The sequence below is a fragment of the Canis lupus genome, chromosome 8 (assembly GCF_048164855.1).
Source record: "Canis lupus baileyi chromosome 8, mCanLup2.hap1, whole genome shotgun sequence".
Classification (NCBI taxonomy): Eukaryota; Metazoa; Chordata; class Mammalia; order Carnivora; family Canidae; genus Canis; species Canis lupus.
The window spans coordinates 39,345,609-39,371,332 of NC_132845.1; the positions used below are offsets into that span (position 1 = coordinate 39,345,609).

The 25,724-nt window shown below is 56.6% G+C and overlaps 1 protein-coding gene across 6 annotated transcripts; it reads left to right on the plus strand.

Moving 5' to 3' along the window:
• Positions 1-68: 68 nt before the first annotated feature.
• On the plus strand, positions 69-23,658 carry FLYWCH1 (FLYWCH-type zinc finger 1). Of its 6 annotated transcripts, none has more exons than XM_072835421.1 (12): positions 69-328; positions 2,173-2,290; positions 7,734-7,816; positions 8,889-8,990; positions 10,032-10,475; positions 10,731-11,195; positions 12,231-12,680; positions 12,788-13,051; positions 15,993-16,256; positions 17,116-17,388; positions 18,991-19,059; positions 21,149-23,658. In XM_072835421.1, exons 5-12 carry the CDS (start codon positions 10,142-10,144, stop codon positions 21,154-21,156), a joined length of 2,127 nt encoding a protein of 708 aa, XP_072691522.1. In that variant the 5' UTR covers positions 69-328; positions 2,173-2,290; positions 7,734-7,816; positions 8,889-8,990; positions 10,032-10,141; the 3' UTR covers positions 21,157-23,658. The 6 variants fall into 6 exon arrangements, with proteins under 6 accessions (XP_072691522.1, XP_072691523.1, XP_072691520.1 ...); XM_072835422.1 differs by having other exon boundaries at positions 10,734-11,195; positions 18,991-19,069; XM_072835419.1 differs by having other exon boundaries at positions 10,734-11,195; positions 18,991-19,063.
• Positions 23,659-25,724: the final 2,066 nt, after the last annotated feature.

The following is a 25,724-nucleotide window of genomic DNA, read 5'->3' on the forward strand; positions in this document are numbered from 1 at the left end:
CCCACGCCGATTGGCCAGGCCGCCTGCTCGGCGCCGCTCCCGGAAGAGCCGGAGAAGCGGAGTTCGCCCGAGGAACGGGGCCCCGCGGCCCTGCTGCGCATGCTCGCTGCGATCCGCTCCGGCGTTCCGAGAGGCGGGCTCCGTAGCGGGGTGGCGCGCTCCCGGCCAGCGGGAGGGCAGTGGGGGCGGGGAGCGAGCGCTAGGCTTGCGGCGGCCGCAGGGGCCGAGGTGCACGCTGTGGCCGCGGCGGCCGAGGCCCGAGGACCCGCCGCGGCTCGGTCTCCGGAGAGGGAGGGCTCCGCCGCCGCCGCCGCCCGGCCGGTGCCCGGTGAGCACGGGCCCCAGCGGGCGGGGGGTCCCGGGTCCCACGGCGTGGCCGCGGCCCCGAGGGCTGCTGAGGCCGGAGGGGATGTCACCCGGTTCGGCGTCCCGGCGCTCAGGCCGCCTCCTCGTCCTTCACCGCAGGCGCGCCTCCTTCCCGGCTCCTCCTTCGCCGCAACCCGGCCACCCCCGCAGCGGGAGCCCCAGGGTCGCCGCCCCCTCCCTGCCGCCCCAGCCCCCGCCCCCGGCGCCGCCCCGCGCCTCGTCCACCCAGCCCCGTCCCATCCGTGCGGTTCTGTAGGTCCCAGTGACCTTGCACTTTTGCCTATTAGACCCCTCCTCCCGCTTCTGGTTACGCAGTTCGCCTGTTGTGACTTTCAAACTTTTTTGCCTCAACCTACACTAACAAATATGCCCTAGGTGCATAACTTGTGCCCGCAGGTGTAGATCCTGAAAGATAAGTTCCCAGGGAGACATGACCCCAGCCTCTCACGATGCAGCCGGATCCGCTGTACCTTTGTTCTAATCCCATTCTGTTCTTTGCTTCCCAAATGACTCTCGCTAACCGACGAAATTGATTTCAGGACCTAATGGTTCTGACAACACTTTGAAACCCTTGCTTTTAACAAGCATCACACTTTCTCTGCCTTTGGGGGATGCTGAGTTCCAATAATCAGATAATCACGGGTGTCCTCCAATTCCAAAGAAAAGGTATATTTTTAAGATTTTAACGTTTCTGCTTCTCAGGGCCAGAATCACTTTGAGGACTTGATTTGAATTTTCTAATTTGATGCCATCGGGTTTATCTTGCTCTTCTTCCAAAAGCTAGTCGGACTTGGAGAAGAGAAGAGTGTGTGAGGTTGGGGCTGGATTGTGGAGTGTTGATAATGGAGAAGGAGACGATTTTTGCTGGAGAGAGAAATAATTAAAGTTCAGCTTTAGAAAGATTAAGCGGTGTCCACTGTGTAGGGAGAATTGACTGGGCTGAATGGATGCTGGATGGGAAGACCTTTGAATGGGTGGGGATGAAAGCCCTGAAGTGATGTTCAGTGAGAATGCAATGGAAGGTCACTCTGTGACCAGGTGTACAGAGAATGAGATTTGAGGACACACGAGGCCTGGTAAGGAAGGAGTAAAAATATAGCTAAGATTCTGGGGCGCTGGCTGGCCCACTGGGTAAAGCATGTGACTCTTGATGCCCAGATTGTGAGTTCCAGCCCCACGTTGGGCATAGAGATTACTTGAGGAAAAAAAAAAAAAAAAGTTAAGTTTCTGATCTGGTGATTGAAAGATTTGGGACTGGGAGGACCTGGAGCTAGAATCTTCCTTCTTGTGCCCTGTGCATCTCTCAGGAGCAGTAGTTCCCAGGGGACGTATAGCAATGTCGATCGTTGGGCTGAGGCGTGCTACTGGCATGCAGCAGGCAGAGGCCAGGGATATGCTGAACATCCTTCATTGTCCAGGAGAGCCCCCCGCCCCCAATAAAGAAGTAGCCAGCGCAAAAGGCCAATGGTGCTGGGGTTGAGAAGCCCTGCTTTAGGACAGAGATTCATAATGGCTGGTGGGAGGGTGGGTCACACCCTCAGCACCTCCCAGGAGTGCTACCCGTGTGCACACACAGAGAGCATGCATAGTTCATAGGAGAGCTATGAGTCAGTCAATGCACACCTCTGACCCCTCATAGTTCATTAGTGTGTGGGGGAGGGGGGCAGCAATTGGGGTCAGCCAGGAGCTTCTTCAAACATCAGGATCCCTGGGCCGGACAAAGAACTCTGTTCTTGTGTGATGATTTACAGTTTACAGAAGCATTTCCCGTACAGTGTCTCATTTGCCACTTTTCCTGTTTAACAGGTAAAATCAATCCAGAGAATCGATGGAATTTGCCCCAGGTGTGGCACCCAGCAAGCCAGCAGTGAGGACCTGGGTACTGGCGGATGGGGATGGTGGTTCTCCCTCTCTGTTTGTGAAGGTAATTCTGTTGATCCACCATCAGATGCTGACTGAGGCTCGGCCTTTCAGGGTCCTTGCTGATTAGGGCTTGCCTGAGAGGCACCTAGCAGTTTATATTACTGTGTGTCTCTTGGGTGTTAGGCTTACAGTGACCCCTTTGTGACCACCAGCATGACAGCAATATCAGAGCAGGCAGCTTGAGAATTGCACTCAAATTCCTTTGTGCCTCAATTCTGGGGGAGGGGAGAGAAGATAAGAGAGTGATGAAGCATAAACTGTGAGGTTTTCAAACTCTCCATTTACATCTGCCCGATTTAAAAACACTCCAGTCAATAAATCTTTAGTGAGTAAAAATTGAATATTAACAAAACAAATGCAAGGACCCAAGTGTTGACCTCAAAGCAATGACCTTTCAAAGTAAAAAATGCATTTAAATTTACCTAGTATAAATAGATATATGTATAACAAATGAAAGTTTCATAGCATAATACCCATTTTTACTGCATGCAATGCAGATTGGTATTTCATGTGTAATTTTAAAAATTTCTGAAAAAAAAATTAAAAAATTCTGACGGGAACCAGAGATTATAGGACCAATGACGCAAGCAATTAGAAAAGTATAACCTTAGATGAAAACAATGGAAATAAAGGTGTTTCATACAGATGTAAAATGAACGCATATGGAAGCTTTTACTTAACTCATTAACCAAAGAACCAGAAAGCTCAAACAAGAGAAGCCAAAGAAGATTCTAGAAGACTATAGATATTGAAATAAATGTGCACAGGGAGGCAAAATTGGCTTCTTCTGAAGTGGGAAGAATTATTTACATGTACTTACTTACATGGAGAGAGTTTATTGCCTACAGACTAGAATAATTTCGCATCATTCTCAGTCATCTGCACTGTGCAGAGTTGAACAAATAGCTCGAAGGCTAGAACCCTGTAACCTGGAAGGATGTGTTCTAGACAATGCATCGTTTTCGTTGAGGCATAAAGTTTCTTTACAGTCTCATAACCTCAATGAAAGCTACCGCTAAAAAAAAAAAAAAAAAAAAAGAAAGAAAGAAAGAAAGCTACTGCTGATCATAAACTAAGACTGGTCTCATTAGATTCGGCCTGGTTGTTTACATAGGTACGGGCATGTTAATTCACCATAAAGGCCTTCTTGAGTTTGCTTTGCTGGAAGCCTTCGTAAGGAATCTCAGATGGGATTTTTAGAAGTCTGGTATTTGCTCTCCTAAGGTACGGAAGCCATGCTCGAGAAGGTCTCCACCAGATTTAGCGCTGCCTTCAGCCCAGGGCGTGATCCTGGAGACCCCGGATCGAGTCCCACGTCAGGCTCCCTGCATGGAGCCTGCTTCTCCCTCAGCCTGTGTCTCTGCCTCTCTGTCTCTCTCTCATGAATAAAGAAATAAAATCTTAAAAAAAAAGAAAACAAAAGAAAACGTAAGGAGCAAAAAGAAAGATTCACTGTTCTTACTACTTTTAACACTTTGAGATATTTCTAACTAGTTATCTAAGATTTTGCTTTTTTTTTTTTTTAAAGCCACGAGTACTGAAAAGCAGGCGGGAACTGGAGGCCTTGAGCAGAGCTTGGGGGGGGGGGGGCAGAGGGCGGTCTGAGCCCGACTGGGGTTTGTATCTTGGGAAAACCTTAGCTTCCAAAAGATAGCATTTGCAGACCTTGTTAACCGCGTCTGCCATCTAACTGGTAAGTCCTGTAAATGCAAGCATTTTTGGAAACCTTTAGTTATTTCTGCCGTGTGGGAGAGCTCCCGAATTCTTGATTCGGAAGCGTCTGTGTCTGTGTCCGGCAGGTCATTTCCCCCCACGATCAGCGTGAGGAGCGACATCGCCACCTCGTGTCCTCCTGGAGCGCTGCTTCTGCGGTCGGCGGGCGTGCCCGCTCTGGGCCTCTGTCACCTGGGGGTGCGATCCCTCCCGACCGCCCCCCCCCCCCCCCCCGTCTGCTCGGTGAAGTGGGGGTGAAATAGCAGACACCGCGGTGAGCGCAGGGTGCACCGCAGAAAACACGAAGTACGCCGAGGGCTCTAACCCAAGAGTGGAAAGAGCTGTGCCTCTGAGCGGCAGGATCAGGGGCAAGTTGTAGTAAAAGGTTAACATTTAAAATATATTTTTAGGGGGATCCCTGGGTGGCTCAGCGGTTTAGCGCCTGCATTCAGCCCAGGATGTGATCCTGGAGACCCGGGATCGAGTCCCATGTCGGGCTCCCTGCATGGAGCCTGCTTCTCCCTCTGCCTGCGTCTCTGCCTCTCTCTCTGTGTGTCTCTCATGAATAAATAAATAAAATATTTATTTTTTTATTTTTTTTAAATGCACATGCCTTTATTTATTTATGATAGTCACACACAGAGACAGGCAGAGACACAGGCAGAGGGAGAAGCAGGCTCCATGCACCGGGAGCCCGACGTGGGATTCGATCCCGGGTCTCCAGGATCACATCCTGGGCCAAAGGCAGGTGCCAAACTGCTGCGCCACCCAGGGATCCCTAAATAAAATATTTAAAAAATAAAATATATTTTTATAGGGACGCCTGGGGGTCTCAGTGGTTAAGCGTCTGCCTTCGCTTCAGGGCGTGACCCCGGGTCTGGGGAAGAGTCCCACGTCAGGCTCCCTGGAGGGAGCCTGCTTCTCCCTCTGCCTCTCTCTCTCTCTCTCTCATGAATAAATATTTTTAAAATATTTTTATGTAGTTTTTACAATATAATAGCAACTTACACAATATCCTCATATGTAATCATGCCACTCCTCTTCTATGATGCGGAAGCCAAGGGCAGTAGCAAAAGGCTTGCTTGCGGTGTAGAAAACTGGTTTTTGGTGGAGGGTGCAATTCTTGATCTCAGGGTTGTAAGTTTGAGCCCCACACTGGGTGTAGAGATTACTTTATTTATTTTTTAAGATTTTATTTATTCATGAGAGACAAAGAAAGAGAGGCAAAGACATAGGCAGAGGGAGAAGCAGGCTCCCTGCAAGGAGCCTGATGTGGGACTCGACCCTAGGATCACACCCAGAGATGAAGGCAGACGCTCAACTGCTGAGCCACCCAGGCGTCCCAGAGATTACTTTAAAAGCATTTAAAATCTTAAAACAAAACAAAACAAAACAAAAAACAACTATTTTTCATCCAAGTGACCCTGCGGACCTGAGTCCCCATGAGGATTTTTTTCCCTAAGTTTTATTGAGATATGATTTACATACCATACAACTCCCCTATCAAGTGTAGACTTCAGTGCTTCCAGTGTATTCACAGTCCTACAATTACAACCATTACCACAAACAGTTTTACATTTTCATTACCCCAAAAGAAGCCCCACACCCCTTAGCATCAACACTTCCTAATCTTCCCTTCCCCAGTCCTATGCAACCTCTCATCTACTTTCCATCTCCGTGGATTTGCACGTTCTGAACATGTCATATAAATGGAGTCATATGTATGGTATCTTTTGTGTCTGGCTTTTTTTTTTTTTTTTTTTTTTTTAATTCATTTGAGAAAGAAAGAGCAGAAGCAGGGGAGGAGCAGAGAGGGAGAAGCAGACTTCCTGCTGAGCCAGGAGCCCAAAATGGGGCTGGATCCCAGGTCCCAGGGATTAGCTGAGCAGAAGGCAAACACTTAACCATCTGAGCCACTCAGGCACTCCTGTGCCAGGCTTCTTTCCCTGAGCATGATGTTCTCAAGGTTCATCCACATTGTAGCACGTGCCAGAACTTGATTTCTTGCTATGGCCGAATAATATTCCATTGCACGGGTAGACCACGCACAGGCCAGAGCAGATGGTTCAGAGGGGTGATGTGTGGACTGATCCTCATGGTGGCTGAAGAAGAGAGTGGTGTCCGCAGAGCTGGCGGGCAGACCCGGACAGCCAGGGTAAGAAGGAAGGGGTGTGGGCTGTTCTTGCAAAGTCAAACTGTTGAGGGAAGGAGGGGCTTTTGTTAGGTGTTTGAGGACACAGGAGCCTGAAGAACCTTGGTGGTCCCAATGCAAAGAACTACGGGAGGCAGAGAGGTTTGGTGACCAAAGACAGCAGGATACAGACGGTGGTGAAAGGGCCCCAAGGCAGGGGTGGAGGCTGTGTCAGGGGATCTGGGTGGATATCCTTTTATTTCCAAATCAGGATAAAATATGTATGCGCTTCATCCAGATAGTGAAGAGTGGTAAGAGCTTATGAAGAGATCCACCCTCAAGGAGTAAACTGTGAAACAGATAAAATTGTAACAGTCTGAATCATGGAGATGTAACTTTAGTTTGAAATCTGCCTTTTTTGAAGAACCTCATTCACCCATGGTGTTCGGTAAATGGAACATTACTACATGTAGTTTGTTACAGGTGTGTGCGTGTGTGTGTGTGTGTGTGTGTGAGAGTTAAAATACATATCGCAGAAATTTACAACTTGAATCATTCTAAGTGCACAGCTCGCTGGCATGAGGCACCCCACACGGGTGTGCCACCATCACCACCATCCTCTGCCAGAACCTCATCATCATCCCAAATTGAAACTCCACACCCACTGAACAGCTCCCCGCCCCACCCCCACCCTGCAACCACCACCTGACTCTGCCTCTGTGAATTTAACAAGCATAGCGACATCACATAAGTGGAATCATAGAGCATTTATTTGTGTGTGTGTGTGTGTGTGTGTGTTTTGTGACTGGCTTATTTTACGTTTTGCATTACAGACTTTTTAAATACATAATTCTCATTGCTATCCTTTGTGCTTACTATTTTTATTCTCACTGAATTATCAGCCCTTTAAACATGATCAACTGAGGGATTTAACATTTGTGTAGCATGGCACATGAAGTTCAAAGGCACTTTGGTGTGTGTTTCACAATCTTTAGTATTCCATCCATCAAAAAGCCAAAACCCACCAAGTTCACCCAAGAATATCAGTTACTGCTGAGTAATAAATGACCCTGGTATCACTGGCTTAAAATAACAGTCTGAAAATAAATAAAAAACTTAAAAAAAATAAAATAAAAAATTAAAATAACAGTCTGTCACCGATCAGTGTTCTCGAAGATGGGTAGGCCATTCCTCTGGCCACCACGCAGGATCGGCGCCGGCCGGCTTGGTTTCTTCTGGCCCCTTCATGCAGCTACCCTCAGCTGGGGGGCCTGCGGGACTGAACGGTGCAGGATGATTTTCCTTGGTGCCTGGCAGTGCCTCCGTCCCTGCGTGTGGCCTCTCCCACAGCTTCCTAGCTGGGCAGTCTCAGGGCCGGGTGCCTGAGGGGGAGGACTTCCAAACCCCCACAGCCTGCTTCTGCCACACTCAGCAAGTCACCCGGGAGCGACCCATCTGGGCTGGAGCCAGTCCAGATTCAAGACCACATTGCAAAGGGGCCTGTGTACTTTATGGGAGGATTTGTGGTCACGGGACAATCTGCATCCCAGGGCCCTTTAATAGGTGAGAATGGTAACGGTCAGTCCAATCCACGTTCTAGGTCACCGCTGGACACACGCTTTTCTGCAGGTGGGGGTTGGCCATAGCTCGTTTGTCGCGCTGGAACTCCTTCCATTCTTTGAGGTGCGTGGATCCTAGAAGCCTTTTAAGCACAGCTTGTAGTTGAGACTCCACGGTCTCCTGACTCGAGGTACCCATGACTCAGGCCCGGTTCCCTGGGAGTGTGGGGGCTCTTGGTCCCGCCAACGCCCTCCGCGCCGAGGAGGCCGAACCCGATGGCGTGTCGGAGTCCCCGCAGCGTCCCCCACCCCCCGGCGCCCCGCGGGGTGGGCCCAGGCCTGGAGGAGTGCGCGCTGTGTGGACAGCAGCGCCTCGGCCTCGCTCCGGCCGGCCCGACGTGTCCGAGGCCTCCTGCGGGAGGGAGGGAGGCGCCCGCCCGGCCGGAGGCCGCGGGGACCCCAGAGGGCGTCTGCAGGACTGGACAGTGCAGGGGACCTGGAAGTGGGGACCCCGGCACGCGAGCAAGGGGCGGGCTCCCGGCGGAGCGATGGGCGCCGCGGCCAATCCGCGGGGGCAGGGCGGGCCGGGGGCGGGGCCTCCCGCCCGAGCGGCTCTGCGGCGCGGCCTCTGGCTGGGGGGCAGACGCGCAGGGCCCGCGGGGGCAGCGGGGCTTGGCTCGTCCAGGGCTTGATGCGGGAGGGCAGGCCAGCCGGGACTCCCCATCAGCTGTCCCGTTACGGGAAGATTTCCTGGAGTCTCGGCACCCCGACCCCTGGGGATGGGCCAGACGCCTGGGATGGGCAGGCGTGGACTGCTGGGGGGGGGGGGGCGGCGGGGATGAGGCACCCCTCGGCGTGGCTGTGTCTTGGCAGGGACGCTGCAGCCCTGCCCTTAGGCTGACCAGACTTTGGGGAGCTGAATGTGGGCTCCAACCAGGGAACTTCGGTGCAGGAGTAGGGGATTAGAGGGCATTGGAGTAGCAGAACTTGGAAATGAGGGTGACCCCTCACAAAGGGAGAGCTGAAATGTGAGGGAGGCCCCAGTCTTCCTCTGGGCTCTTGAGGAGAGCTGGGAGAGACCCAGCCACTCACCCACCACCCAGTTCCGCAAGAAAGCAAAAAAGTTCACCCCACACCCCAGGGCCTGTCTCCAGGCTAGCTCTACCCGCATAATAACGTCCCGCTTGCTTCTCCAGGCCAGAAGCCACGGAGCCCTGAGTGACTGTGGAGTCTCTGGACACCTCTGCGGCCCTGTTGCCTCCCAGCTGAGGCAGCGCCAGCACTGGCTCACACACAAGGTCACTGCCCTCCCGGGGCCCCGGCACCTCCCGAGTGCTGGGTGGTCCAGGGCCTCTGGCCCGGGATGGGGGACAGGTCTCGTTGTGAGGCCAGAGAGTGCCACCTCCTGGAGCCACGCTTCCCCTTCGTGGTGTGCAGTGTGCCAGCGGGTGCCCGGCTCAGTGTGCCTGTGACACAGTGTCAGGATGAAGGCCACCGGGCCTTCTGGGGGGGTCCGTGGCTGAGCTAATGTCTGGTGCTCTTGTCTGATGCTTGGTGCCCGGGAAGGTCAGCTACTGTCATCCTGGACGAGGCACACCAGGTACCGTGAGGGGACGGGCTCTGGATCCCCCTCGGCCAGCCACCCAGCTCTGCGCTTCAGGGCTGTTGGCCATCCTGGTGTGCCTCGGTGTCCTCATCTGTACATTGGGTCACCAGGAATGATCGGCTTTTGTAACACGGGGCTAGGTTAAATGGGAAAACCCATGAAGACACATCCCACCATGCACAGCTCCAGCATTCCCGGGCCTCTCTCTCTCTCTCTTTTTTTTTTTTTAATTAAGTTATATAAGTTCTTTTTTAAAGATTTTTAATTTATTTATTCATGAGAGACAGAGAGAGAGAGAGAGGCAGAGACACAGGCAGAGGGAGAAGCAGGCTCCATGCAGGGAGCCAGATGTGGGACTCAATCCTGGGTCTCCAGGATCATGCCCTGGGCGGAAGGCAGGCGCTAAACCGCTGAGCCACCAGGGCTGCCCCCGGGCCTCTCTTTGTAGAAGCTCAGGGTTCCCCCTGCCTCCGTCCTGCAGCCCCTGGATAGCCCTGCAGGCAGCACATCTTACAGACAGGAAGGTGCAGGGTGGGTGGGGAGGTAACCGAGCCAGGGCTGCGGGAGATGGGGGCAGCCCCACAGAAGCCCGACCCCCCGGGGTGCTCCCACTCCGTGCTGTCAGGCCCAGGCCCTGAGGCAGCCGCATCTGCCTCGACCTCCACCCACATCCATTTTCCTGAGCACCAGGCCCAAAGGTGCCTCCACTGATGGATTTTGCTTCCCTCCTTAGGACAGAGCTCCTGGACTGCCAGGTTCCCCACCAGGGAGGAGGAGGAGGAGGAAGAGAAATCCCTCTGCCAGGGCCTGAGCGTGGCCTGCGGGACAGGCCATCGTCCCAGAATGCCCCTGCCAGAGTCCAGTGAGCAGAAGGGCGAGAGTGTGAAGGCTGGCCAGGAGCCGTCCCCGGAGTCCCCTGAACCAGGCACAGATGTCGTCCCCGCAGCCCCCACGAAGCCTGAAGAGTTCTCCAAACTGGTCCTGCTGACAGTCTCCACAGAGAACGTGGATGGGGTGGACTCCCAGCCTGAAGGAGGACACTGTGTCGTGTCCCTGGAGATGTCTGGCCCTGACACCCTGGCCAGGATGCCCCAGATCCTGCAAGTGGAGGAGCAAGTGGGGGCAGTCCAGCCAACCCTCCAGGCCCCTGAGCAGTATCGCAGCAAGCCAGACACAGGTGAGTTCTAGGCTGCTGCTCCTGGCCCAGCCCTCTTTGTGGCCTCACATGCTCAGACAGAGGTTCTGTGCACCCCCTTTCTAGGGGGACGGCCTTGGGGTCCCATCCCTGACCTGAGCTAACCACAGGACACCATCTTAGGCTGGTGTGATGATCTCAGGATATCACCCCTGGGCATCCGCCCTCACTCCCATCCATGCCCTGGACCTGAAGCCTTGCTCCATCCCAGCTCACCCCACCCTCTCTTGCCCTCAGCAGCCCCCAAGCCCCTGGAGTTCCTGAGGACCCCTTTCGGGGGCCGCCTCCTGGTGCTCGAGTGCTTCCTATACAAGCAGGAGAAGGCCGTGGGGGACAAGGTGTACTGGAAGTGCCGTGAGCACTGTGAGCTGGGCTGCCGGGGCCGGGCCATCACCCGAGGCCCCCGGGCCACAGTGATGCGGGGCCATTGCCACCCACCTGATGAGGAAGGCCTGGAGGCCCGGCGCCGGAGACAGAAGCTGCCTAGCCCATCCCTGCCTGAAGGCTTGGGGGGCCCAGAGGGTCCCGGAGGAGGCCGAGTGGAAGAGCCGCTAGAGGGGGTGGGCCCGTGGCTGTGCCCTGAGGAGCCAGAGCCTGCCCCCACATTGGTGCTGAGCAAGCCTGCTGCAGAGGAGGATGAGGGGCTACGAGCCCTGTCGCTGCTGAGCTTGCCCCCCAAGAAACGCCCGACACTGGGGATCGGTAAGTGCCCCACGCGTGGGCTCCACTCTGGGGCCAATGAGTACCCATGGGCCTTTTCCTGTGCCCAGGTGGAAATGTGGGGTCCCACATGGTTTTCTAACGTGCTCAAAGTCAAGATATCATATTTAAAAGATATAAATATATCTTAAGCCCATGGGATAGAACCAGGGGCCCCAAGTCCTTTTGGAACTTTCTGATTTAGCATGATCTTGTGTGAGGTCCAGAAACCTGAGTTTTAACAGGCCCAGGTAGTCCTAGTAACCCATGAGGTTCGGGAAGGTCAGCCTAGGGGAGAGCTTTGGGCCAGGGCCAAGTCACAGCCCAGCCCCACCTGGTGTCAGAACATGTGCTGAACCTCTGGGGTGTCGGGAGCTTTGTCAGGGATGGCTCAGATGCCAGAGAGATTAGATGTGTGATGCACGGGAAGCGCTCAGCGCCAGTCCCGTGATGGTGGCGCTGAGTGCCTGGAAGCCGCAGGCTTCTTGGAGGCTTTTATTACCAGCAAGTGGGAGGTGGGCTCAGTCCCAAGCGCTGGCTCCCTCCTGACCCAGATTCGAGGGTTTAAGGACTTAGGGCAGCTGCTGTGCTGGGTACTGGATGGAGAGGGGGAGGGAAACACTTGTTTTTCACTGCGTGTCTCTTGCCACCATTTGTATTTTATGGCGTGTCCATGTGTTATTCAAAAATAGATAAAAGTTTCAAACAAACCCTAAAAAAAGAATGACCAGAGTGACTGAACACATAGGCTGTGAAGTCAAAGCCAGCTTGTCCTTCCCGGGTGCATGAGCTTGGATGTGATGTTTACCCACTGAGAGCTGTGGCCTCGCCCACTGACCTCCAGGAGAGGAACTGCACCTCCTGCCTGGGTCAGTGGGTGGGGGTCAGTGGGAATGCACAGGGGCCCATGCACGCCCCGCTTGGGGGAAGCTACAGGAAATGTCCCCATAGAGGGGAAGCACGCTGCCCACCCCCTGCCTCCCCGGCCTCCTATCCTATCGGCCTGCCTGCCGTGACTGCCCTAGATTCCTCCTCCAGGAGAACTCCGGCCCCCCCTGGAATTCCTAAGGACATGCTATGGGGGCAGCTTCCTGGTGCACCAGTCCTTCCTCTACAAGCGGGAGAAGGCCGTGGGGGACAAGGTGTACTGGACATGCCGGGACCACGCACTGCACAGCTGCCGCAGCCGGGCCATCACCCAGGGCCAGCGGGTAACCGTGATGCGGGGCCACTGCCACCCGCCCGACATGGAGGGCCTAGAGGCCCGGCGGCAGCAGGAGAAGGCCATGGAGACGCTGCAGGCCAGGCCTGGTGGGCCTGGGGGCCAGGCGGACCAGCTGCCTCAAGGCGTGGACAGCCTGCTCTGCCGCAGGGGGCCCGGGACCCTGAATCTCAGCAGAACCCGGCCTAGAAAGCGCCCAAAAGTCCTCCCAGCCCAGCCCCCAGCCCTGCCAGGATCCCCCGCTGAGGACCAGGACAAGGACCTGGGTGAGTCCTTCACCTGCCGGCCCAGAGCCGGCCCAGGGAGGTAGGAGGGGGCCCAAGACCTGGAATTCCCACTTCCCTCCCCACCCACCTCTCCCGTTTCTCCCCAGGAGGCCCTGAGTTCTTGAGGACCCCCCTGGGGGGCAGCTTCCTGGTGTACGAGTCCTTCCTGTACAGGCGGGAGAAGGCGGCGGGGGAGAAGGTGTACTGGACGTGCCGGGACCAGGCCCGCATGGGCTGCCGCAGCCGGGCCATCACCCAGGGCCAGCGGGTGACGGTGATGCGGGGCCACTGCCACCCGCCTGACCTGGGGGGGCTGGAGGCCCTGAGGCAGCAGGAGAAGCACCCGGGGGCAGCTCAGCGGGGGAGCCCAGGTAGGACTTCAGGTGGGCCTCGGGGCCAGCAGGGAACCCGGGTGGCCAGCCTCACCCTCTGACCCCCGCGGCCCCCAGCAAGCATCCTCCGTCCTCACGGGGGCGCTGTGGTTGCCGCCCTCCTCGTGCTCTGCCTCCCTGCCCCCGGCCCCCCTCGGCAGCAGGGTTTCCGGAGGAAGCTCATCACAGGCTGCCCGCATGCCCCGTGTGAATGGGTGACACAGGGCCCGCAACCGGCACATCCTGCAGGAGGGGACATTCCCTCCCTCCTCCAGCCCTGCTCCCTCAACGGCATCGTCTGTAAGGGACCCATGACAACAGTCGGAGCCCTGCTCTCTTCATCTTTGTCCACCTGGCGTTTTGTCTCTCTGGTCAATATTCCTGTGTTCATCTTGCCAAGAAGAGCGCTTTGGAGTGTTCCCTGCCCGCCCAGCAGGCCTGCCCTGGATGCCACTTGTGGAAAGACTGTGTCCTCCCCCTGGCGCTCGCCCCTGGGCTCTGATGTCCTCACTGGCTTCCCACCCAGGCTGCTTTGCCAAGTTGCCCACCCACCCCCCCCCCAACTCTGCCCATCCTTCGGGGGCCCCTGTCCCTTAGGTTCCCAAGTCAGTGGAGTCACCTTTACAGTCTTCTTGGCCACAAAGTTCTCTCAAACTCCAGCATTCTGGTCTTACTCCCTCTGACTCTCTTTTTTTAATTCCATTTCCGTGTGACTGCGTCCGCGGGGTGCAGGCTCCAAGGCTTGTGGCAGCACCGGCCCCGTCCTCACCCCGACTCCTACCCCAGATACCATCTGCTCACGGGGCGTCCACTGCCCTGATTCCAAACCGCCTCTGTCAGCTGGCCTGTTGACCTGGGGGCGGGGGGGTCCCTGCGGAGCTTTGTTCGGGGCGGCACACGGGCCCGCACGGCTCCGGTCCTTCTCATGAGGCCGTTGCTCAGCCGTCCAGCGTCCAGTAGCTGCTTAGTCTGTGGGCCTCACGCACGGGGTGGCCGGGCCAGGGGCAGCTCCAGCTTTGGCTCCAGTCCTCCCAGGACCCCCTTGGCTGTGCCCCGCCGCCGGGCCCCTCTTTCTCTTGCCCGGTTTACTCCCTTGTCCTGCGGAGGCCCTGGGGCCACCCTAGGGGACCACGTGCATCCGAGGATGCCTGATGGAGAGTGGCTGTCGTGAGTCCTTTTCTGGGGTTGTTTGGTCCCCATGTCGAACCGACCAAAGCTTTCAGAGGACGGGTCCTAGGCCTGTGCTGCTTCTTTGTTGAAGTTTTGGGGTCACGTCTCCATCGCTGGGACACCTGGCTGGGCTGAGGGCCTTTGAGGCAGGAATCGCAAGTCGTGCACTCTTTCTCCCGTTCCCGGGCACTTTCTGCTCCTTGCTCGCTTCTCTCCGTTTCTCCTGTTGGCCAGACGTCCGTCCTCCCGGCGTGCCTGCCCTGGACAGCTCCTCCATTTTGCCTTCCGGTCTTTCCATGTAACATCTAAGTTTCTGCTGTTGTATTTGGACATCTCTGCACTCACTCCGTCATCCTGTCTAGCCTGTGGCGGTGGCCGTGTCGCCCCCTCACCCCCTGTGCCGTGGCTTGGTGCATTTGCTTTGGCCTCTGCCCTCGGGGTGGAGCTTCTCTCGTGTCTGGTGACCCTTCCTGGCTGCTCCTGTTCAAGGCCAGGCTCACAAGCTCTGTATGGGGTGCTGAGCAGGGGCCTGCAGTCAGGTGGCTGCGAGTGTGAGTGGTGACTGTGGCCTGAGACCCCTGACTTTGGCTCTATGGGTCTGCGGGTAGGCCAGTACCCAGCCTTCCGCTGGGTGTCTCACCCAATGCCAGCCTTCTCGGAGCCGGCAGACACGATGGGCAGGAAGTGCCAGCTTTGGGGACACAGGCACCTGCTGCCCCTTCCCCTGGGCGCGGCCCCCTGGGCTCTTTGCTCTCCCCACAAATAGCCCCATCCTGTCCCTGTGGGTGGAGGCCTGCCCTGGATGCCACTTGTGGAAAGACTATGTCCTCCCCCTGGCGCTCGCCCCTGGGCTCTGATGTCTTCACTGGCTTCCCACCCAGGCTGCTTTGCCAAGTTGCCCACCCCCCCCCCACAACTCTGAAATTCTGGGGGCTTCTCCGCTCCAAGTCCCCGGCCTGGAGTGCTGTGCTCTTGTCACTCTTCACTGCCTGTTGTCATGGGCTGCAGAGGGAGCGAAGACAAGCCCTGCGGTCACATACTCAGTTCCTCCGCCTGCGTCTCCAGGACGTACTCGTCCCCAGTGGCTTCTGCAGCCCCGATAGACTCCCCAGTCTGTCACCTGCTCCTCTGTGGTCCCCGTGCCTGGGAGGATGTTTTCAGGGTGGAAGGCACAGCCGCCTTCTGGGTCCTCACCCTCCACTGGCCCTGCCACTCCTTGCCTCCTCCCAGCATCTCGGGTCACACCCCCGCTCAGCTTGGGGACCTCATGCTGCCGTAGCCTCTTGCTGCAATGCACACCTTCACCCCGGCCCCCATCTCTCTCCTGGACCCAGAGGGCCCGTGCATATTCCTCCAACTATGCCAGGACCGAACAGACCTGCATGAGCACCCCCACCCATCGCAGGAACCTAGAAGTCAGCGGTCATAGCAAGGCCACCACCTCCCTGCAGGCCCCACAAGGAGGGAGACAGATTCCCACCTTCAGGGGCTTTCGCCTCACCAGGCTCCCGCCTCCCTTCACTCCTAGGCTTGAGAAGGGAGCCCCCTGGGACCTGAGGCTAGGCTGGGTTTGGGAAGTGGGGGCCCTGCACCCTGGAGTCCAGAGCCATGTCCTCTCCCTGGGAGGACATACTGGGATGGGGCGGTGGGGCTCACCCCAGGGGCCATGCTGTTCCTGCTTTGACACGGGGGCCCGCATCACCTCACTGCCCAACTCCAAGACCTAGCTCCCAGCTCTCCCTCCCCACCCACCTCTCCTGTTTCTCCCCAGGAGGCCCTGAGTTCCTGAGGACCCCCCTCGGGGGCAGCTTCCTGGTATATGAGTCCTTCCTGTACAGGCGGGAGAAGGCAGCGGGGGAGAAGGTGTACTGGACGTGCCGGGACCAGGCCCGCATGGGCTGCCGCAGCCGGGCCATCACCCAGGGCCAGCGGGTGATGGTGATGCGCAGGCACTGCCACCCGCCCGACCTGGGGGGGCTGGAGGCCCTGAGGCAGCGGGAGCAGATCCCCAGCCCGGCCCAGAGGGAAGGCTCAGGTGCGAGTAAGAGGGTGTGGAGGGGGTCAGGTGCTCCGGTCTCCCCGCTGAGACATTCTATCCACAGCCCATGCTTGGTGGCCTCGGGCACCCATGCACATTGTTCTATCTGCCCCCCCGTGTGAGCTCCCTAAGGGCAGGGTTGCACGTGGGCTCCACAGTTATGCCCGCTGCTGGTGTGGGATTGGCCGTCAGCAGAGAGGAGCCCACTCAGACAGCTGGAGGGCAGGGAGTGGCAGGGCATCACCTCCAGGAAGTGCTCAGCATCGTTTATGGGGCGATGCGCCTAGACTTCAGGGACCCTCTGTCTCCCCTCTCTGGGTATCTCATGTCTGTTTTCCTGCCTCCCCTGCCCCAGTTCTCTCTGGCCACCCAAACCCCAACATCGTGTGACCTTTCAATTCAGAGTGTTAAAAGCCTCAAGAGAGAGTTGATTGGTTGCCAGCTAGACAAGGGGAGGGTGGGGACGGAGCCAGGAGGCCCAGGTGCATGGCCCCAACCATGGGCCTGGCTGAATGTTCCAGCCTAGCCTCTGACCTGGGGGGCTGGCCCGGGTGTAGAATCCACTCCAGCTCAGGAGAGTCCTGCAGGAAAGCTCAGGTTTTGGGCAGTTACGGGGCCAGCCTCCCGGGCTGCACCAAAGCCCTGAGGAAGACACAGCCAGCCTGTGCTGGAGGGTGTCAGGGCCCTGGGCCCCGCAGCACGGGCTGGTGGAGAGGCGGCCAACAGAGTGGGTCCTGCGGGGGGATTGCAGTTCCTGGGGCAGGCTGGGGCACAAAGGAAAGAGCCTCTGAGCCTGGAGCCCGGGCTCTTACCCTGCTTCCGAGATGCCCCTTTCATGCTGCCACATTCCTTCCAGGAGCCCTCCAGCCTCTGGAGTTCCTGAGGACGTCCCTTGGGGGCAGGTTCCTGGTGTACGAGTCCTTCCTCTACAGGAAGGAGAAGGCGGCGGGGGAGAAGGTGTACTGGATGTGCCGGGACCAGGCCCGGCTGGGCTGCCGCAGCCGGGCCATCACCCAGGGCCAGCTGGTGACGGTGATGCGTAGCCACTGCCACCTGCCCGACCTGGCAGGCCTGGAGGCCCTGAGGCAGCGGGAGCGGCTCCCCAGCGTGGCCCCGCAGGAGGACCCAGGTACAGCCCGGGACAGGGGTCAGAGCTGGGAGTACAAAAGAGCCGTGGGCCTTTCGTCTCTGCCAGCCCAAGGCTCAGACCCCTCGGGATAGGCACCATCTGAGGAGCTTTGTGCCCTAGCCTTTCGACCCCAGACTCTCCTACCTCTTGTCCACTGATGCCTTCTCTGGAACCTGAAAACTAATCCTTCCCTAGATCCTTCCCATCCTCAAGACGACTTCCCTTCTAATTCAGTTCCTCTCCTGTCATTTATTCTAAGAGGTCTTGACTGGTTACAGATCAATCTCTCTTGAAAATCAGATGAAGAAACAGAGACTGCTCCAAAAAGAGCAAGCTAATATTTGTGTGTACACACATGCACACACACATGTACACATGCATGCTCACAAGGTTTTGCCAAGAATTAATTTTATTGAGCTGAAAATGAGTTTCCTTCATATAAACAGAATACAAAACTAGTCTTTAGGAACCATTTTTCTGTTTGTTTGTTTGTTTTTTTAAGATTTAATTGACTTATTTGAGATAGAGCACATGAGCGGGAAGAGGGGCAGAGGGAGAGGGAGAATCAGGCTGCCCCCTGAGCAGGGAGCCCAGCCGCATGCGAGCTTGATCCCAGGTCATGACCCAAGCCAAAGGCAGACGCTTAACCAACTGAGCCACCCAGGTGCCCTGCATTTTTTTTTCAAGATTATATTTATTCCTGAGAGACACAGAGAGAGGCAGAGACACAGGCAGAGGGAGAAGCAGGCTCCCTGTGGGGAGCACGATGCGGGATGTGATCCAGGATCCCGGGATCATGCTCTAAGCCAAAGGCAGATGCTCAACCACTGGGCTACCCAGACGCCCCGGTGCCCTGCATTTTTGTGTTTCATATGAATTCGTGTGAATAATAAGGGCCATATCTTATAAAAACGAATCCAAGTTGTATAAAACAACTGAAAGAAATTTGATCTCTGCTAAAAAAAATAACTAAAAATTTTTAAAAACGAGGTTTCTGGGAGAAAGCCACTGTTTGACGACAATATGAAAGAGAAGTTGTGGGACACCTGTGGCGCAGTCGAGGGCACTTGTTCAGTCCTGCTCTGCTGAATGACGGGCTGAATGCTGACCCTCAGAGTCCCAAATAGCTTCTTTCACCAGGCACGGGTAGTTTGGGGCTTCAGAAAACCAGAATTCCCAGTGACTGCCCAAATCAGAGTCATTCTACCCAGTTTTCTTTATCCTCAAGGTGAGGTCATTGTTACAAAATATGCACTTTTGGCTCTAGCAGCTTCAATATGAAAAGAATTAATGGGGCGTCCAGCTGACTCAGTCAGTGAAACACATGACTCTTCATATCCAGGTTGTGAGTTCAAGCCCCACACTGGGTGTAGAGAAGACTTAAGAAAGGAAAGGGGGGGGTGGTGCCTGGGCGGCTCTGTGTGTTAAGTGTCTGACTCCTGATCTCGGCTCGGGTCTTGATATCAGGGTTGTGAATTCAGGCCCTGTGTTGGGCTCTGTGCTGGGTGTACAGCCTACATAAAAAAAAATAATAATAACAAAAAGAAAATCATAAACACAAAACAGAATTACTAATCCATGTTTTCAATTTTCTTTCCTCAGAAAAGGTGAAACTTCTGCCGGAAGTGCAGCTGTGCGTCCAGCCTGGTTCTCCAGAAAGCCAGCAGTTGTGTGGGTAATTGTGAGTTGTCTCGGGCACCACAAGTCCCCCCAACACGTAGTGGCTTATGTTGGCAAACATTTACTGTCTCTCTCAGAGTCTGTGGGCAGGAGCGGTTGGGCTGGCGGTTTTGGCGTGGGGTCTCTCATGAGGTTGGAGGAAGGACGGCAGCCAGGGCTGCGTCTCTGAAGGCCTGAGTGGGCCAGGAGCAGCCCACAGTGCCTCACTGCGCACACGCCTGTGGGCTGTGTGCCCCGCTCCTCCACCGTGACAGCTCTCTCCCCCCAAGACAGTGATCTGCGAGTGAGCAGAGCCAGGAGGAGGCCACCAGCAAGCGCAGTTGGTGGTCCCCCTAGGAGCATCTGGAGCACTCACTGGGAGACAGAACCTAGGCTGCGAAACAGGCCTCGTCTAACAGCAAGGACTGGAATCACACAAAGCTCGTTATCTGTTCAGAGTGGAATGAAACCAGAAATCAGCAACACAGAGAAAGCTGGAAACATAGACATGGGACAATCAACATCCAGAATAACTGAGACTCTGAGAAGAAATCCCGAGGCAGATGGAGACCCAGCACAGCAAGATGCACGGGGGGCAGCAGAGCAGAGCTTAAAGTATAGCTGGAAAGACTAACATGAAAAAAGAAGAAAGATCCCAAGTCCGTAACTTACGCTTACGTTAGTTAGACACTAGGATAGAGAAATGGAGCAATGCTAAAGCAAAAGGAGGGAAAAAAGAATAGAAATGAATGAGGGGTGCCTGGGTGGCTCAGTGGTTGGGCGTCTGCCTTCAGCTCAGGTCATGATCCCGGGGTCCTGGGATCCAGCCCCGTGTCAGCCTCCCTGCTCTGTGGGGAGTCAGCTTCTCCCTCTGCCTCTGCTGCTCCCCATGCTTGTGCGCACTCGCTCTCTCTCTCTTTCTCCCTCTCTCTCTTAAAAAAAAAAAAAAAGACAGAAATTAATGAAAGAGAGAAGATAAAAGGAACAGGACCAGAAGTTGGTTCTTGGAAAGGATCAACAAAATTGCCAAACCTTTAGCTCCATCATCCCCAAAACTGGTTTTTACTTTTCTATTATTTTTATTTTATTTCCCAAAAATCGGTCTGTAAAGATAGAGAAGACTCAGGGGCACCCGGTGGGCTCAGTCAGAGGGGCATGTGACTCTTGACCTCAGTGTCATGAGTTCGAGCCTCAGGTTGGGTGTAGAGATGACTAAAAAAAAATCTTTGAGTAAAATAAAATAAGATCGGGAAGACTCAAGTTATTAAAATCAAGAGTGAAAGCGGGGCATGACTGCCTACTCCACAGGAAGAGCCGCACACACAGAGGGTCGTCAGGGAATGGCACGAGCAGTAGCAGAACAGCTGCCAAGGCCAACCCAGGAAGAAATAAGAAAATGTGAGCAGACCTGTACCAGGTAGAGACTGATGGAATTGTTTGACAACTTCCCACCCAGAAAAGCCTGGCCGGATGGCAGCGACCATGGTGCCCTCTACCAAAGCTTGGCCAAGAATCAACACCGGCCCTTCATAAGCTCCCCCCACAGTAGGAAAGGAGGGGGAGCACTTTCGGGGAGAGAGGGAACATCCTCGGAGCGGTTGTGGGGGTGGGCGCCTGGTTCCACAGCCACCTGGGCAGGTGACGTGGCAGGAGGATGACTGCTCAGTGGAGCCAAGTGAGCCCAGGAGGGAGCCCCGGTGACTTGGGGCCACGGCCTGCCTGCCTGCCCCGTTCCCTGGGACACAGGCAGCCCTTTCCCCTGCAGTGGCAGGTATCAGAGAATTTGCCACGTTTTCCAAAGCCATCACGGCAATAGAGAACTTTTTGTTTCTTGGAAAAGAATCTCAGAGGCCCGGGCACGTCCCAGCACTCCCCGAGTGGGAGATGCGACTTTTCAGGAGTGTCGGTTCCCCCCAGGACAGGCTTGCAGAGAGAGCCGGGAACCCAGAGCAGCCTCCCCTCTTAAAGGAAATGGTAGGACATGTGTCCTGAGCGTGTGTGAGCACCAGCTGGTTATCTCCGGGCGGGAGGACACTTCCTCTACTGCCCACCTCTGCTGCGTTTGGATTTTTATAATGAACGTGTGTTTCTTTGTGACCAGGCTGGTGAATGGTACAAAGCTGGACAGCGGGGCCCAGTGAGGCCAGCCTCCTTCCCGACTCGAGCGGCCGAGCCTCCACGCTGCCGGCGTCAGGGATCGTCCGAGCGTACCCAGGCCCCTGGCGTTACCCTCCCAGTTAGATCCTGCTTCACAAAGACTTTCTTCCACTCGTCCGAAGCACTGGCCTTCACGTTTCTCCAAGGGCCTCATACCTGGACGGCGTCTCCGGGCAGGCAGGCAGGAGCGCCAGGAGCTGGCAGCTGCAGGTGTGCATGACGCGGGGATGGGCCCGGCCCGCGACGGTCCAAAGAAGCCTCTTGACACGGAGACGCCTCCTCCCGGCTATGCTGCCCTGAGCCGCAAACGCCCGCCTGTTTCCAGAGCCCGGGACTTTGCCCAGGACTTTCCCGTTTGCCAGGGTCCTGCCTCGGCCAGGGCGCACTGAGAGCCTCCTGCTGCTTCCAGCCAAGCGCCCCGTGAAGCTGTCGCCTCCCCAGATGTTTCTGGACGGGTGCCAGGGCGGCGTCCGCACGCCCCTCACAGTAGCAGGGCAGGCCAGAGCAGAGGCCTTGCCACACCCTCTCAGCGCCTCTTTCCTTTGCTCTCTTCCAACTGAAATTAAAGCCAGGGTCCGCGATCACCGTAGCATGTGGCGTTCCCCACAGCGGGAGTCGGTCCCGGACAGACGCTACTGGCCAGCGACGTCTGGGTCGCCCACATTTGTGTGATGCAGGACGACAGGCAGGCCCAGGGGGCGGCGAGGCCCACCCACCTCTCCCATCTGGCTGCGTAACAGAGAGCTGGCCTCGCAGACCCGAGGAGAAGCAGGCTGGTGTGGCCCAGAGCTCCAGAGGCCGCTGCTGGCTGACTGGGCCGCGGCCTCCCCACGGGGTTCCTCGCCGCCAGCCGTAGGTACAGAGAGCGCATAGCTGGCCGTGGAGCCTGCTGTCTGGCATTGGAGCAGCGATGGCTTGGGACCCCACTGTCCCTCCACGGGTAGATTTGCTGCCAATAAACCCTCTTTTATATCTCACCGTGTAGAACTGGTATGTACGCCCATGTCCCCTTTGCAAAGACAGTTGGCCGCTGTGAAGCCACACGCACTGTGTCTCCGTGCAAGGTCGGGAGTGATGGAGTTTGGCCAGGCACCCCCAGAAGAGACCCCCACGCAGGAGGCAGTACCAGGTACCTGGCCCAGATGTCAGCTGGAGCAGGAGCAGGTGGGGGTGCTCTGGAGCAGTGGCCAAGGGGTCCGCTCCAAGCACACAGGGCTGCAGCCCCAGCTGGCCATTGCCTTTGTGTCGCTGAAACACCTTGATTCTCTGCTGCTGCCCCTCACCCTGAGCCCCACCCCACTCTCAGAAACTGGGGCAAGCTGGAAATGGAATGACTACCCCAAGGACAGGGCACTTAGACCCCCAATCAGACCCTGGCTCCCCTCCCAGGCAAGTAAGTGCCCCATCAGTTGACCCAGTTGCAGCCCCATGGGGCCATAGCCTCGCAGCCTTGGCAGCGGTTGAGAGGACGGTGCAGGGACATAGCAGGTAGGAGGCAGGTGTCTGCCAGAGGACCCCTGTGCTGACGGCCCTCAGCAGTGGACGCCCCACGCGGGGGCCGTTTCAAGCAATGCTCTTGGCCACACAGCATACTGCCCTGAGACAATGAGCTGCCCACGGCCGACGCCAGACACAGCCCTGTGGGAACAGATAAGACACCCAATCCCAGATCCATCTTCGTGTCACACATACGCATGCCCACGGGCAGTGGCCACACCTGGAGGAGAGTCTGTGCCTCTACCAGTTGAGTCTGCTCAGCTCCACTGTGGAAGTGGAGCCCCCCCACAGGCGTGAGGTGCTCCAGCAAGAAGTGCTGAGTCCCGACAGCTGCTGCCACCTGCAAAGCCACCTGCAGGGACACTGAGTTCCTCATTCTCAAGTCCCATGGCCCTCAGCTTGGCTGTGCTCTGGGATGCAGCACAAGGAGAGTCACAGAGAGACCTAGGCTTCTCTTCATTCCTGGACACTCGTGTTGACAGGGGCCTGCGTGCTCCTCTCTGCTCCTGCTTGGACCTCAGAGGACACACGGATGCTCTGTGGCGCTTGGACTGACGACTCCCAGATGGACAGGAATTTTGACACCGCCGTCCCCTTGGGTGCCCCACGGCTGCTCCGAGCTCCGCAGGCTTCCTCCCATAGGTCTGCTTCCTCCAGAGTCCAGAGCCCTGGAGAGGTCCCCTGCCCTGTCCCGTCACAGAGCAGAGTGCACAGGGGCAGGTGCCCAGGAAGCTGGCGCCTCAGTGGATGGATGGAGATGGATCGGCAGGGCAATGCCCGCTCCCTCCCTGCTCCTGCTCTGCTGCTACTTTCCCCCAGTAAGCCCCATTGTAGGATGTCTCCACCACCGGAGCAGGTCATTAGTGTGCCCGCCCCCTCTGCGTGATGGTGAGCAACAATTATGAAATTACGTTTCAATTATGGCATTAAAATAAAACTTCACTAGGAATAACAGAAGTATCAACAAGGAACTCAACTCTTAAAACTGGGGGGCAGTGGCCAGCTGTAGGAGCCCCGGCCCCCAGTCCCTGCCCCCAGGGGTGTTAGGTGAGCATCGCAGAAAGGCTACTCACGGCTCAGGCCCCTTGGTCCCTCGCCTCTGGCCCCCACATCCTTCCCGCAGGACCCTGGCACCCAGGAACTCCTGTGCCGACAGTCAGCGGGTGCTTCTCAGAGCTCCCCGCCTGCCCCTCCCGCCCCCTCCCAAGGTCACACCTCGGTCCTGGGCCTCCCTTCCTGGCCCAGGCCTCCCTGGAGGGCTCCCCTGCCCCCACCCGCCCCTAAAACTGGGTGGTTGGTGTGGCGGGGACTGGCCCTCCGCCCTCTCCTGCCCAGCTCCTGCCCAGCAGCTTTGAGGCCTCCTAGTCTGTCCGTCTGCTGCATCAGCCTGGCCCTGTCTTCCGGAACTGGACCCGTGTGTCCACCCGCCTCCACGGCCTCAGCCCTGGTGACCCGTGGGCACGGGGTACAGCAGCAGAGGGGGACAGCCACCTGTTGTCCTCCTCGTGGTGGTTCCACCGCACGAGGAGAAACCCAGAGCTGTGCTGCGTGCCGCCCTGTCCTTAATCCACGCGCCACTCAGTCTGTGACTCAGTGGCTCTTAGTATATTCACCAGTGCTGCGTCCATCACCACCATCTAATTCCAGAATATTCATCACCCCAAAAAGAAGCCCCAGACCCATTAGGCTCACTCACTCTGCCCACTTTCCCCACGTGGTGAAGCAGAAGGGGTTTCTTTCCCTGGCGCTGAGAGGCTTTGGGGGATTCGGGTGTCAGTCCATCCAAGGTGTCTTAACAAATGCCACAGATGGAGGGACCCTTCCACAACCAACGTGCACGCCTCAGGGCTCTGAGGCTGGAGGCCTGGGATGAGGGGGCACGCCCGAGTGCGTTCTGATGAGAGCCTCCTTGCTGCGTCCTCGTTGGGGCGGGTGACTAGCTCACTCTCTGGCCGCTCATGATCCATTCTGAAGCTCCATGCTGACCTAAACACCTCCCAGGGGCTTCACGTCCTGATAGCATCACATTTGATTCGAGTTTCAACATACGAATTTCGGAGGGATACAGTCACTCCAGGGCGCCAGCTAAGGCACATACACAGTGAAGACAACCGTGTCGCTGGTCCTTGCCTGAGTAAACACCCCCAGTCCCGGCCCCAGAATCACTAGAGCCCCAACCACTGGCCTGCATGGCTACAGCAGTCTCCACTGCCCCCTTTCTGCAATCCATCCCCATGATCGCCAGGAGCTTTCTAAAATGCAGTCTTTTTTTTTCTTTTTTAAAGATTTTATTTATTTGTTCACAAGAGACACAGAGAGAGAGAGGCAGAGACACAGGCAGAGGAGAAGCAGGCTCCATGCAGGGAGCCCCATGCGGGACTCAATCCCAGGACCCCGGATCACACCCTGAGCCGAAGGTAGACGCTCAACTGCTGAGCCCCCCAGGTGCCCCTAAAATGCAGTCCTATCACGCAGCACCTGGCCCAGGTGTCCTCTGTCTGGTTTCCACATCAAGTATGATGAACCAAGGACCAAAAGCCAGAGGTACTGGGGCAGGAGGTCCCTGGCCTTAGGCCATATCCTCACCACGGCCCTGCAGAGCCCAGACCCTTCTGGCCGCCTATCCCACTGTTCCCCTGAGGATTTGGAAGGCTCTAGAAGGGCCCCTTGGCTTTGGCAATAAGGCCCTGGCTTGGCCCTTGGGCTCTGGCCTCTCACCCCCAATGCTTTAGAGAAAGGAAGAGTATTTGCCCAGCACCTACAAGGGCTCAAACAATCTCTGTTAAATGTGATTGAGGAGGTGAAGACGGGGGGCAGTGGGGACCCAATCAGGGTCCTGCTCAGGTCCCTGTCCCAAGTCTGTTGGACGCTGGCTGGTGGAAGTGACCCACATGTCCACTGACATATGAAGGGATAAAGAAAATGTGGTCTAGCCACACCATGGACTACTATGCACCCTCAAAAAGAGAGAGAGAGAGATCTGGGACTCCTGGGGGCGTCTGGCAGTACAGGGCGCCCGGGGG

Bases quoted from the DNA above. Each gene is read 5' to 3' on its own strand.
- FLYWCH1 (XM_072835417.1), top strand. From the start codon at position 10,142: ATGCCCCTGCCAGAGTCCAGTGAGCAGAAGGGCGAGAGTGTGAAGGCT. The intron at 17,389-18,990 runs GTACAGCCCGGG...TTCTTTCCTCAG, and splicing joins GGCCCCGCAGGAGGACCCAG to AAAAGGTGAAACTTCTGCCG. The intron at 19,064-21,148 runs GTAATTGTGAGT...CTTTGTGACCAG, and splicing joins GAAAGCCAGCAGTTGTGTGG to GCTGGTGAATGGTACAAAGC.